This window comes from Monodon monoceros, unplaced genomic scaffold, assembly GCF_005190385.1.
Source record: "Monodon monoceros isolate NGI ecotype Baffin Bay Population unplaced genomic scaffold, NGI_Narwhal_1 Super_Scaffold_21, whole genome shotgun sequence".
Taxonomy (NCBI): Eukaryota; Metazoa; Chordata; class Mammalia; order Artiodactyla; family Monodontidae; genus Monodon; species Monodon monoceros.
The window spans coordinates 100,331,683-100,346,440 of NW_021703778.1; the positions used below are offsets into that span (position 1 = coordinate 100,331,683).

Sequence of the window (14,758 nt, forward strand, 5' to 3'; positions counted from 1 at the left end):
CCAATTAGGTTGTCACTGGGGGTACCAAGTGGATATTTTAGTAAATCCTTGCTGAATTAAAGGTTTTCTTCTTAGTAAGTATTTTTGGATAGAATTCCCAGACACCGTTATCCTACAGAGAAATGTTACCTTCAAACATCCTCAAATACATGTTCCCTGTCCATCAATTGTCCTAAAATACTTTCAGCTGCCAATATGCCGCTCCAAAAGTGGCATCCCTGGAGGAAGAATCTTCTTTCAATTGGAAATTCTATCTCGTTTTTTTCAAGAATAAGAATTTTATGACGTTATTCTTAGCCTTCTTAAGACACAATGAGTTTGTGCTGTCTACTTCCCCATGATCAAACCTGTGGGACCGAAGAATTCCCAAAACTTTATTTTCATAAGAAAAAGAGGAAGCCTCGAAATTATCCCAAAATGGGACTCAATCTACTTGCAGGACTAGTCCCAAAGCCTTCTTAGCTATGCGTCAGGGCCCCACACAGCTTTTCTTTGTCCCTTTGATGCAAAAGGCATCTCCTTTCCCACTATTTAAATTCTTGCACAAGTATTTCTGATACCTTTGAAAAAATAAGTGAAACTGCATAGGGATGGGGGTGGGTGATATCTACCCAAAATTGAACAGTGCACAAAGCATTTGTAGCCCAGAAGAAAAGGACAGAACTACTTACGGGCTAATAACATCACATTAGAGTTCACATCTGAATAGGAATGAGATTCAGAAAAACTAATGGAAAGGGAAATTTCTATAGACATATATGTTTGAACTTTAGTTACTATAGAAAATTCAGAAGGAACTGAGGACCTGATGTGAAATTTAATAAGAAACAGTGAGATCTGACTACCCTTAGGCAGTGAGATTTAAACATAGAATACTCTCAGGAGCATACTAGTCCCAAGATAACCGAGGTCCGTATGGTTTTAGAGGGTGTGTCCTTAGATACCAACTTCTCAGTGAGCAAACTCTATTGATAACAATAAATTTTACTTTTTAAAAATTATGCATCATTTGGCATACTGGCACTGTAGGTCCCCTGAGGAGTATCAATTACACTGTCATACTGGCTTAAAGGACCATTTCCTTCCTCCTACTCAGGCGAAAAGACAAATAAGCATAGTGCCAAGAGCCCAACGCTGCTATTGCCTGCAAGGTTTGTGTATACAGGAAGGTTGTATTTAGAAAAATTGGGGTTTGAATTAACTATTACTGGATGATACAGCTGCCCACACAAAGTTTTTCCTTTCCCTTTCTTTTTTTTTTTTCCTCTATGTTTTTTAATGTAAAAAGAGAGTACCATTATTTTCTGCTGTATGAGGAAATTTTTGTTGTATCTATAAGCAGGCAGAGGACTAGATTCTGGAATGGGGCTCAAGTGAAACAGAACTGAGGGCTCACAAATTCCTGCCCCAAGAAATGAAAAAGATACCTTACCTCATAAACCTAGAATTCCTCAGGGTACAATCAGAATCACAAAGGATTTAACCAAGCACAGCCAAAAAAATTTAGGCAATCTCTTCCAAGTGGTGAGAGGTCCTTGAAGTCTAATTCTTTTTTTAACACTTTACTGAATCAACAGGCCCCAGCTCTTTTTTTTTAAAACTCATATGACTTCTTGTTGAGATAGAGAGGAAAACCAAGATTAAGCTACAAATGGTCTTTTCCATTTAGCACTCACTGTTGATCCCACTTTTAAAACTGGCCAGGGCTCCAGAGATCACCAGGCTGAACACTAGCACTCTAGAGGGGTGAAAGACCAGAAGGAGTGTTGTGAATCAGTTTAGTATGGCCTCCAGAAATGTAGGCAAACTTCTCAAAGATTCATTTACCAAATCCAGTGCCAGAAGAGCCTATGGGTTTTGAGCATCTCATTTTGTTAGGCTGCTGCATAGACCATGTGGAAGGTAGGCAGAAGGAAAGCAAGTAAGAGCGATGTGTGAGAGCTACTTCTGAGCTCAGACTGCATTTCTAACCTATGGGCTGCTCCACCGAAGCTTGCCTAGGCAACAATGGACAATCTCAATATTTGCCCAAGGTGCCACTTGCTATCACCATGCCAGAATCAATGTGACTAGATGAGCTCAGTCATAAATGAAGATCAAAGCCACGTTTACCTGAGGAGAAAAACTCTGTATATAACTCCAAGGTTCATTTGCCCTGGACTTGCATGCAAAAATCCATTAAATAAGGTGCTTCAAAACAGCACAAAGTGCCACTCTGTTGCCAGGATCTCAGAGACCCACAGGATTTGAGGACAAGCAAGCAGCTTTTCAGAAAATTACTTGCCTCTCAAGGTGCACAGGAGGCACTTCCTCAGGCCCAATTAGTAGCAGGTTGTCAACATCTACTTTGAAACTGCCATTACAGAAAAGACATGCTATACTCCCATGGGATAGGGGAGGGAAAGGCAGGCATTATCTCTGATTGATGGATAGGGAAGGGAAGGTGTCACCCCATTTCCTCATCGATGGTGTAGCTGGGGAATCCTGAACACCTTCCAGAATCCGCTGGTTTTTCACTTTAAGGTCCTAGAAGAAAAACCCTTTTCCAAAGGATAATGTACCCATTCCAAAATGGAAAAACAAAAACTTTTTTCAAAGGCAATAGAGTGAACTTTTAGCTTTCAAACCAAAAATGTAATGGCCACAAGATGGCAGCAGAGGCAAGAATATTAGAATAGACAGTAGCAAGGCAAAAGTTATAATAATGAGTACATAATTATTGTTAAAGTCTCAAGAAAATGAGATAATAAACCATGTCACTGCCCACCACCCCCCAAAATCAGAGGCAAAAGATAGCCTGAAGCTCTAAGAAGAATTAGATGTACATAAAGGGAAAAATCATATTGATAGTATTAGTGTTAAAATGCCATTAAAACAATCATGGAACAAAGTTAGGCCAACTGTCTACACAGGACATTCACTAAAGTAGTATAGGATTCCTGATGTCTAAAAGCTAAGCAATCTTATTTCCACAATGCTTTTCTTTTTCACTTCCCATGAGACTTTGAAGCCAGGAATTTTGGTTCAATGGCTTAATTTGTAATACCTAGCTCAGAAGAATGAATGACATACATGTTCAATTACAAATTTAATTTGATGACAGTATTTTTCTAGGACTACACATAAGGAATAAAAAATTCATGTTAACTGCATAAATGGTAAAATCAATCCAAGGGTCTTAGAAGGAATAACTTGACTTGATATGGGCTTCATATTTTGCTGTCTTGTACACTGTGGGAGATAACTAGGATAGACTGTGCTTAATAAAATGATAGCTTATAACCAGAGAAAATAAAAAAACTAAAACACAGCACTCTCCTGTAAGGTGCTCTGCAGATCCTCAACATCCTTTATTAAACTGTGTTCCCAGGCTCACATGTGAGTTAATGTGAGTTAACTTGAGTAAATGTGAGTTAAAGACTGAGTTAAAATGCCTGAATCAATTCCCTTACACTGTCTTGAGTTTACAAAAAGAAGCCTCTGCTGCCTCCTTCTTAAAGGAATTGACTGTTTTGGTCAGATGATTCCAGATATGGGGTTCCTTTTGCTCTCACCACCACTTTTCAGACTACCTTAAGGGTTCTGGTGGCAACTCTCAACATAGTAACTGAAGTCTAGCCTTAGTCCAGATAAAGCTCTGCCTTCACATTTTATAATGAAACTAGGACTTAGCCAAAGAACCCTAGGGAGCCAAGAACTAGCCCACAAACTGGGAGTGTTATACCCCAGTTGAGAGAGATCACTTACACAGTGTGATGAATCCTTTCTGATTCTGGTAGGTGGGAGGTCGGAGTCTCTGAGGTCTGGGGCTGTGTGGCAGCTGGCGGCTCTGCCTCTTCAGCTTCACACTTCTTTGGGCTCTCCTGTAAGGACAAACACAGCAAAACAAACATAGCAACGTACTTAAATCTGCTTGGTTCCTTTTCTATAACGGGGAGTTGGTAAAAGGCAGAGCACAACATACACAGTACCAGCTCCACACATAACTCTATTTATCTTCATTATTTCATTTAAGAAAGTGGAATGGAATACTGCTTACAGAATTTCTATGCCAAAAATCATTTTATTAGAATTCTTCTTTGAGAGAACTGAGAAAAGGCTTCCTTTTGGGCAGAAAAAAGGGAGATGTTCCGAGGAAGAACTGACCTTGAGAGCCCTGAAGATGAGAACCCTGCTGCTCAGCCTCATGGAGAACTTTCATGAACCAGGGATTTGGAAATAAAAGTAGACTCTAGGGGCTTCCCTGGTGGCGCAGTGGTTGACAGTCCGCCTGCCGATGCAGGGGACGCGGCTTCGTGCCCCGGTCCGGGAGGATCCCACATGCCGCGGAGCGGCTGGGCCCATGAGCCATGGCCGCTGAGCCTGCGCGTCCGGAGCCTGTGCTCCGCAACGGGAGAGGCCACAACAGTGAGAGGCCCGCGTACCGCAAAAAAAAAAAAAAAAAGTAGACTCTAACAGGTTTCCCCAACCTTCTCCATTTCTATTGAACCTTATCCAGACTGCACTTTCAGTTTTATAGCTAAGACAAAAGGGAAAATCATGCCTAATCCTCCGTCTCCCTCTTAGGGAAGGGGCATAATACCCTACCCGCTCAGGCTGTAACCTCTGGGTCACATGCTTTTCAGCTGGCTCAGGTTGGCTCATACGCCTCACTCGGATAGAGGTTGAGGTGGAAGTCCTCTCCTTTGGCTCAAGGACCTGAAGCTGTGGCAATGGTGGAGTTGCAACCTCCTGACCAGAAGAGGGATCTTTGGTTTCAGTGTAGCTGGTGCTGCTGTCCCTGGAGACTCCAGGGCTCAGAGACTAAAGAAATGAAACACATTAGGCAAATTATTTTATATGCCATATGTTCAGCAGATCACTGAGCTTTCCAACTTAATACTTTAGATCTTTTTATTCAAAGATTTTATTTAAATCTTTCCCTAGGTTTATTTCTGTTTCATTTAGTGACCTCCCTGACTTCCTAGATTACTCAACAAATTGTTTATCAACTCCCAACTAGGTGCTGGGTACTGGGATACACACGTAAAAAGGCATGTCCATACCCTCAAGAAGTTTATAGTCTAGCAGAGGAAATGGGTATGGATTCAGCTTTCTTTGCAATCAAAGGGAATCAAATTGAAAAAGGACCCAACTTAGGAATCAATGAGTTGAAAGTGAGACTCCGAAATGAGAAGAAAGTAATCACTGAACTGGGGACTTAAAGGAAGCTTTTCTGCTGGAAATCATGATAGATTCTCCAGGGGTTGAAAAACACTGCAGTACAGACAGAACATCAACGCACCCAGGATTCTCCCACACTTACTTTTCTGCTGTTGCTTGACGCTGAACGGGAACGGGAACGGGAACGGGACCTGGATTCTGATGTTGACCTGGAGCCCATCTTGGGTCTACCACGAGGGTTGGAATGAGTACCTGCCTGAGATACATCTCTCTGCTTGGATCTTGGAGGTGAATGAGACTGAGAGCCTGAGCTGTCAGGAGAGCGAGATCTTGATCTAGAACTGGAGGATGACGATGAGGAGGATCGGCTAGAGGATGAGTCAGCTGACCGTTTCGATCTGTGGCTTGGGACAAGAGTATGAGAAGCCCTCCTGCCTTCCTTCTGTTCCAAAGATTCCTCCGTGATCCCTTTGGCCAGTGTGAATTCCTTGATTTTTAGAGGGAGTGGTTGAGCTGATTTTTCTGATTCAGTTTCAAGACCCTTCTGGGTTGAGGATTCAGCTTGTGTGCTTTTCTGAACTAGAGGCAGGACACTCTCCTCTGGCACTTTCTCTACTGGAGATTCTACTTTGGTGTCTGCAGGGCTTGACAAAGGAGACAGACCTCCCACCAACTGCACAGTATGCTGAGACAGTAAGAGCTCCCTGGCCTCAGCATCTGTATTAGGAGGAGACAACTGAATAAGGACAGGAGGGGCTGGGCCTTCCATGGGTTCTATTTCTTCTTCACTCTGGAGTTGTGTATTAGGTGGTGGAGAAGATGCTTCCTTGGTAAGTAAAGGTGGGGGAGTCTCCTCCTCACTAGCAGTTTGCTCTGGTTGTAGCACAACAGGGGCCTTCTCCAGATCTTCAGTCAGTCGAGGAGGGGAAGGGGACTTGGATTTTTCCTCCAAGCTTTTTGAAGGTTTTATTTCTCTTTCTTCTTCCTCAAGGGGAGAAGCTGTTTTCATCTCTTTCTCCTGCTGATGTCTGGCCAGATAACTTCTTCTGGCCTCTTCCTGGGACCTTGTAACCCTCCCTCCTCTCTCTAACCCCTCCTGTTCCTGGGATCTTATAGTTTGGGATCTCTCATCCATTACCTCCTCAACTTTTACACTGGGCTTCTCTTCCCCCTCTTCTTCCTTAAACTGCTTCAGGACTGGTGCATCCCTAGATTTTTGTCCCTCATCATCGTCTTCCTCCTCTTCCTCCTCTTCTTCCTCTTCCTCGTCCTCTTCTTCTTCCTCTTCAGTTTTCAAATTTCGATCTGCTCTGAGCCTCAGATTTCTAGAAGGTGTTTCTTGATCCTCTTCCTCCTCAGCAGCCTGGCTGCACTCAGAGAGTTTAGCTGCTCTTGCCTGAAAGAAAAAATATTCAATGGTTCCAAGTATATTTGCTCACTATCAACAGAGGAGAAAAAGCATCTCACAAGACACACACATGATGAAGAAACTCAATGATATATGCTTTCAGCAACACAGAAAACAAATGCGACAAGAGACACGCGTGACTAGTATGGGCTCTTACAGGAATCAAAATAGAGTGACCAAAAAGAATACAATAATGAAACTGCTAGTACTTCATTTGTTAGCTTCAAGCTTTAGAAATAAATATAGGGCTTCCCTGATGGCGCAGTGGTTGAAAGTCCGCCTGCTGATGCAGGGGACACGGGTTCGTGCCCCGGTCCGGGAAGATCCCACATGCCGCGGAGCAGCTGGGCCCGTGAGCCATGGCCGCTGAGCCTGCGCGTCTGGAGCCTGTGCTCCGCAACAGGAGAGGCCACAGCGGTGAGAGGCCCGCATACCAAAAGAAAAAAAAAAAAAAAAAAAAAATATATATATATATATATATATATAAACTGAACATCTAGAAAGGGGGTGGGGGCGGGGCGGGACTGACCTATTATCAATAAATGTGATTATTTTGATCATCTTTGGGGTATATTTCATTTTTTCCCATTGTTTCTTTTCCACTGTTGTAATTACACTATACATATACTTTTGCATACTGTTCACTTAACACTGTATCATACAGCTTTAAGGTTTTAATTGAATAATGAATTATATCTTCTCTAATAATGTGCTGCCTTAGGAATACAGACCAGCCTACTAACTTTCACAGTTATTTTTTTATTTGTTTTGTTTTGTTTTTTTTGAGGTACTCGGGCCTCTCACTGTTGTGGCCTCTCCCGTTGCGGAGCACAGGCTCCGGACGTGCAGGCCCAGTGGCCATGGCTCACGGGCCCAGCCACTCCGCGGCATGTGGGATCTTCCCGGACCGGGGCACGAACCCGTGTCCCCTGCATCGGCAGGCAGACTCTCAACCACTGCGCCACCAGGGAAGCCCCACAGTTATTTTTTTATATATTCGTTTAGAAATTCGAAGGCCAGGGACTTCCCTGGCAGTCCAGGGGTTAAGACACCATGCTTCCAAATGCAGGGGATGCGGGTGCGATCCCTGGTCAGGGAACTAAGATCCCACATGCTCACAGCATGGCCAAAAAAAGAAATCCAAAGGCCAGAGCAGATATAAATTAGAAAACAAAAAACAAGAAAAATGATTACGAAGAGAAAGAAGATGACTATACAGAAAGCTAGAGAGATACCAACTCTGAAATAGTTTGAGGAAAAAGAGGAGGAGGAGGAGATATCCAAGGCATTACCCAAAGAGGTGAAGGATGCTTTCAGAGGTAACTGAGTTACCTGTCTGACTCTGGACGATCGTCTTTCTCCTTTCCTTGGTTTCTCATCATCAGATTCACCTTTCTCTTCGGAAATAGAGGCGCTTTTTCCTATCAAGTGAAAGAAAACCAAGTCAGACTCATAACATGAACATTCATTCAAGACTGCTTTCTAAAATTCAATCGATCAAAGCATATGAGCGGCTCAATACATATCTGTATTAATCTCTCTGACTTCTATGTGGAAGAAAAGACTATATAAAGCCCTAAGGGTCAGGGTCATGTTGATAATTCCTGCTATGCATATCTGGAATGTTTTTAATGTCACAAAGCCAATTCACATATTATAAATAATTCAAATAAATGTAAAACAACTACCAGGGGCTTCAAATTGTCTAGCACAAAGTACATTTATTTCTGTAAAATGTTTTGTCACTGAATCAAAGCCCAAGACTTCACTGTGTTCAGTGTCCATTTTTTTGGACTGCCTGTTGCCACCACTAGTTTTGACCCAAACATCATGATTAATATACCAGTTTGTAAAACAATAATCTCATGATATAAGTACTTAAGAGAAATGATTTTCAGGGCTCAGGGCTTCAGAAATGGACCCTCTCAATTATGTTTTATATATGGAGCTCAAGGTGAGATTATTTTAAAGAAAAATAAGCTCTACTATTAAAAGAAAGTTTGTGGACTTCCCTGGCAGTTCAGTGGTTAAGACTCCATGCTTACACTGCAGGGGGCACAGGTTGGTCATTCCAAATAACAACTCCATGTAAAACTGGAAAAAATTTTCACTTACATTCCATGAAGGAAGTTAACTGTGGGTAAATCACTTAAATAATTTGGGTCTCAGTGTCTTAACTGAGAAAATGGAGGGGATGGACCGGAAGACCTCTACGTTTCCTACCAGTATTAAAATATTACGCAGAGTAGCAATGCAAATATTGATGTGAACCAGTTTAGAAAACAGCTTAAAGATAATTATATTTCAGATATGTACAATACAGTACAAAAGGTTTAAATGATCCATAAAAACCTGCGCTACCCTAACAGTATTTAAACTAGTGCAAATAAAGCAGATGGTGTGAGCTCTAATCCAAGGTCTTCTCTCTTATTTCTTTATTCCAGCAATCTAAACTAAACTAATCTCTGCTTCTGTAACTAAAAGAAGAAAAGAAACTTACAGAATGAACTAGAAGACTGCACATATTTCATAAAACTTTACTCCATGATCACTTGATTAACAGGATCTTTGAATATATACCATTTCATATCTGGGTTAGAGAATAAAGACTTGCATTACAGGTGTGTGTACAGGAACTAGGGTTAGGATATTCAGTGACAGGTCAGATTCTTCAGCAAAGATTTAAAGAGTAATCTGTAAGATATTAATAAATAATGTGGTGCCTATAATAATCAATAATTTCATAATTAAATGACCTGGAATAGGTTAAATTACAAAATGAGGAAAACCAAAAGAAAACCTTTTCCATGAATTTCAGGAAAAGCTCCTTGGCATGTATCAAAATAAGGGAAAGAAGCTGACTTATTGTAGTTTAACAAAAAAGAAAAAAAAAGGCAGAGGGTGGAGGGAGGGATGAACAGGCAGAGCAAAGAGGAGTTTTAGGGCAGTGAAAATACCCTGGTATGATACTCTAATGATGGATACATGTCATTATACATTTGTCCAAACCCACAGAATGTACAACATCAAGAATGAACCCTAAGGTAAACTATAGACTTTGGGTGATTATGATGTGTCAGTGTATGTTCACCCATTGTAAAAAATGTACCACTCTGGTGCGGGATGTTGATATTAAGAGAGGCTATGCATATGTGGGGGCAGAGGGTGTATGAGAAGTCTCTGTACCTTTACGATTTTGCTGTGAACCTAAAACTGCTCTAAAAAACTAATGTCTTAAAAAAAAAATCACTATCCAGATGCTCAAGAATTAAAAAAAAAAAAAAAAAAAAAGAAGAGGCTTCCCTGGTGGTGCAGTGGTTAAGAATCCATCTGCCAGGGCTTCCCTCGTGGTGCAGTGGTTGAGAGTCCGCCTGTCGATGCAGGGGACACGGGTTTGTGCCCCGGTCCAGGAAGATCCCACATGCCGTGGAGCAGCTGGGCCCGTGAGCCATGGCCACTGAGCCTGTGCTCCGCAACGGGAGAGGCCACAATAGTGAGAGGCCTGCGTACTGCAAAAAAAAAAAAGAAAAACAGAAAAAGAATCCACCTGCCAATGCAGGGGACACGGGTTCGTGCCCTGGTTGGGGAAGATCCCACATGCCGCGAAGCAACTAAGCCGGTGCGCCAAAACTACTGAGCCTGCACTCTAGGGCCTGCGAGCCACAATTACTGAGCCCATTCGCCTGGAGCCCGTGCTCCGCAACAAGAGAAGCCACCGCAATGAGGAGCACGTGCACCACAACGATAAGTAGCCCCCGCTCGCTGCAACTAGAGAAAGCTCGTGCGCCACAACTAGAGAAAGCCCGCGTGCAGCAACAAAGACCCAACGCAGCCAAAAATAAATAAAATAAATTAAAAAATAAAAAGAAGAAGAAAAAGTTAACCAGGTTGGAGGGAAGGTAAAGATTTGAAAATTGCAGATATCTTAAGCTTATAAATAGGCAAAGAAAAGACTGGAAAATTATATAGCAAACTATCAACTGTGGTTATTTTCATTTGTGGGACTTCTGATGATTTAAAAACCTGTTTAAAGGGCCTACATGGGAAAAGAATCTAAAAAAGAGTGGATATATATGTATAAGTGATTCACTTTACTGTACACCTGAAACTAACGCAACATTGTAAATCAACTATACGCCAATAAAAATTTTAAAAAATTAGGGAATTCCCTGGTGGTCTATTGGTAAGGACTCAGTGCTTTCACTGCCGGGGCCCGGGTTCGATCCCTGGTAGGGGAACTAAGATCCCACGAGCTGCACAGCGCAGCCAAATAAAACAAATGAAAACCTGTTTTTTCCAGTTTTTCCAAAAATTTTCTAATGAATACACACTACTCTTTGTAATAAAAAAACAAACATTTTTAAAACGATAAAATCCTATACCCTGGAGGGAAAACCTACAGGAGAGATTCTCTGATACACCTCAAATACTATGAACAGTTAAAATTCACAGGCCTAGCCAACCCAAGTACTTGCTTTTACCACTGCAAGTTCTATATAAGAAACATTCTCTTTGTTGTTTATTTTCAACTTAAAAGCAAGTGGTACAAGCACATATACCAAAGATGCTTTGCAGTGAATAACAAAGCACATATATGCTCTGAATAAATAAATGTGATTTTAAGGGAGGAAAAAAGGCATGTACAAAGTTTACCAGAGATAAATGTGCTAAACAGATCAAATAAGAGTTCTGGAGCTGTGATTTTAAAATTAGGTATGCACAAGCAAATAGCCTTTGTCTCCATCAATTATAAACTGTATGCTATTCTATTAGATCATAATGTTATTTTGATACTGTAAAACTGCAATGACAGGATTCTAGATGATCCCTCCTCTAGAAGCACTTGCCTAATAAGTCATCAAAGAGATGTGGGAAAAATGGGAAGGGCTGGTCAGAAAGTTCTGGACATCACTGTTTTGCAAAGAAAATGACAACTGGAGGGGAACCTCAGACATGAAAACAAGAGCCTAGTAAGCAATACAAAATATAAGAAAGAGATGAGGAGTTTCTTCCAGCTCCTTGTAAGGAGCTGATGTGATGCAGACAAGGTTCTGGGAAAGGTGCCATCTTCTATTATGTGAACATGGCCACATGAGTATCTTCAGCCAGATGTTAATAATATGTGCAGAAACTGAGCACCTTTAGCAAAGAGTGGTACGAATACTGGTAACAGGTTAATAAATGTATTTCAGGAGTTAAAAAGCAAGTCAGGGTGAATGTAAGATTTCTGAGATTCCAAAGCCAGAAGCCTTCAGGAGAGCAAAGGCAGTGTAGAATGTATTAAAGTGAAGAATGGGGCCTTCCCTGGTGGTCCAGTGGTTAAGACTCTGTGCTCCCCCAACGTAGGGAGCACAGGTTCGATCCCTGATCAGAGGATCCCGGATGCCGCACAGCTTGGCAAAAAAAACCACAAAAAACCAAACAAAAAAAACAAACTGAAGAATGTTTAAGGGTCATATAGGAAGGTAGTTTCTTCATCTTGGAAAACAAATCCCTGGGCAGGATTTGCAGGATCCAGGTTAGGTAGCTACAGAGATCAGAGCAAAGCTTGTGGCCAGAGGGTATCCTTGGGTATGAAAAAGCAGCAGAAATTAAGAGAATGGAGACCTGGCAATGATGCCAACCCTAAATCTGACTCATGTTAGCTGTATAAGTAACTTACCTAACATTTCTTTATAATCTCAGCATCCAGATTTAACACAAGAACAGGAATGAGGGCTAAATGCTCTGTAAGCCAAAGGCTGGCTAAGATCCCCTGGGGCTATACCTTTGTTAATCAATCTGTATTCTGAATATCCATTTTTAAATGTTTTTGTATTTTTCCTCCTAATTTTCCTAGAGTGGGCTCTTTTTGGAAAAATTAACTGAAGATAATAAGGACTGTTGTATACCCAGTCATGATCTAGGAGGCAACTTCTGACTATGGAGGGTGAATACTGACTCCCAACATCTTAGAAAAATCTGAAGAAAGTGATGGAAAGATTTGAAGTCAAGAAGGAGAGCCAGGCAGGATTTTATAAACCAATTTTTCCTTCCTATTTGGGATTGTGACTACAGCACATTAATGCGAGGTTGCTGGCATATAATAAGCCAAGGATCTTGATTAACTATAATGCTGAAAAACTATTCTTTCATTTAGTCATTCATAAACTGAGCTGATCAACAGAACTAGCAGGGGACTTTTTAAAAATGTAAGGTCTCAGGACTTACATTCTTTGAGATTCTTGGGGCAGGGCCCAGGAATTCATATTCTTAAAAAAAATAACATCCAGGGGCTTCCCTGGTGGCGCAGCAGTTAAGAATCCACCTGCCAATGCAGGGGACATGGGTTCGAGCCCTGGTCCGGGAAGATCCCACATGCTGCAGAGCAACTAAGCCCACGTGCCACAACTACTGAGCCTGTGCTCTAGAGCCCGCAAGACACAACTACTGAAGCCCACGCGCCTAGAGCCCGTGCTCCACAAGAGAAGCCACCGCAACGAGAAGCCTGCGCACTGCAACGAAGAGTAGCCCCCGCTCGCTGCAACTAGAGAACGCCTGCGCCCAGCAACGAGGACCCAACGCAGCCAAAATAAATAAATTTATTAAAAAAAAAAAATCCTCAGGTGCCACTACTGATTATCAAAATATGTTACTAGGAACCTTACTTTAATCAAAATCTTATTAAATAAGGAACCCCAAACATCCAAAGCTAACAAATAAGCTGGAAGCCTAATAGTTTATGAGCCTACGGCAGACTGACGCTGTACACCTGAAAAAAATCTAATTTCTGGGTAAACTCCAGGCATTACTACCGATCCAATCAAGCACTGCTAGAACTCCAAACTACAACTCCATTTAGGACCTTGACCAAATTTTATGCCACATCTGTTATGAAATTCACATTCTAGCCAAGATCAGAGGTAGGAAAGTTTATGGATAGAGTATACCAAAGAGGACACACAGCAATTGTTTGTTGTATTCTACAATTTACTACATTCATTTCTTACTTTTTTTTCACCTCTTTCCTTTCACCTGTTTTTTTTCCCCTCCTCCAACAATTACAGCCATAGGCATAGTCCTGCTGAAGACACAAAGCACTTAAGAGACTACTGGCCACCTTCCTCACTCTAAATCTTTACTTGCTTTTGAAACCTTATATCTATTTCAGGACATTCCTCATTTTCACTTCAAGTTACATTTAGAACAGAGAGAGGCTCTCTCTTTTTCAAGAGTTCCTTATCAAATCATATTGCTATCAAGAATTTTCAATGGTTCCCCCATTACCTTTAAAATTAAATATCACCTTCCTTCCTACCTCTGTGCCTTTGTTCCTTCCTAAAAATACCCTATTGTCTTCTCTGTGCCAACTCAAATCCTACGTATTTCTAAGGCTCACTCAAATCCTACACCTCCTTCATGAGGCTCTCTCTAATCTCTCTAATCCTCAGAGAATTTTTTACTCTTTGGAATTCCACTGGTACGTGTGTCCGTACTACTTGTATGTCACTTAAAACATACCATCTTCCATTGTTAGTTTTATGTGCAGTTGTCTTCTCTTTCCCTAATAGATTTTACAATGGGCTGACTCCCCACACACTCTAGCATAGAGACATGTATACAGCAGGAATTCTATACGTAATTTTTTGGCTTATTTTTATTTGAGAAGCGATGCTGACAACTAATTTATAAAAGAGTTTTCCCCTTCCACATGGCTTTACAATCAGGGAAAAAAAGAGTGCTAAGAGCAAAATGGATCAATTGGTGGTTTGCTGTTTTTATTTTGAAGAGAAAAGAGATCTCTAAAAGAAATTATTTCTCTCCCATCATTAAATATCTCCTAAAAATCTGCTTTCCGGAAAGAGTTCCATATTAACCAGAAGAGCTAGCAACTTCTATACATTCTAGAAGTATTAAATATGGAATGATCACCTTCCCCATGACCACTAACATTAATAATCATTCAAAATACTTGTTAATTTACACACTGGTTTACTTTATCTACCTACTATTCACATGTCTTATACGCATGTTCCCCTAAAGGCACACTGTTTTGACAGGTAGTTCCTAGAAGACAAAGGCTGCATTTACAGACTTTTGCTTGAGATACTACGCAAAAGTGGGTGCTTAATATTTTTTTAAATGTGAAAAAATTAATCTTACCTGAACCAATTCCACACACTGGGTTAGAGCTCCCTGTAATATGCT

At 41.2% G+C, this 14,758-nt stretch overlaps 1 protein-coding gene across 5 annotated transcripts in view; it reads right to left on the reverse strand.

The window, feature by feature from the left end:
- ACIN1 (apoptotic chromatin condensation inducer 1) overlaps nt 1-14,758 on the reverse strand; it is a 33,189-nt gene that overhangs the window by 13,375 nt on the left and 5,056 nt on the right. For all 5 annotated transcript variants that reach the window (XM_029236823.1, XM_029236824.1, XM_029236822.1 and 2 more), the window contains 4 exons: nt 7,904-7,992; nt 5,306-6,559; nt 4,588-4,803; nt 3,748-3,863 (listed from right to left, as the gene is read on the reverse strand). In XM_029236823.1, the coding sequence (XP_029092656.1) occupies nt 3,748-3,863; nt 4,588-4,803; nt 5,306-6,559; nt 7,904-7,992 (1,675 nt within the window). The remainder of the gene's footprint in view (nt 1-3,747; nt 3,864-4,587; nt 4,804-5,305; nt 6,560-7,903; nt 7,993-14,758) is intronic.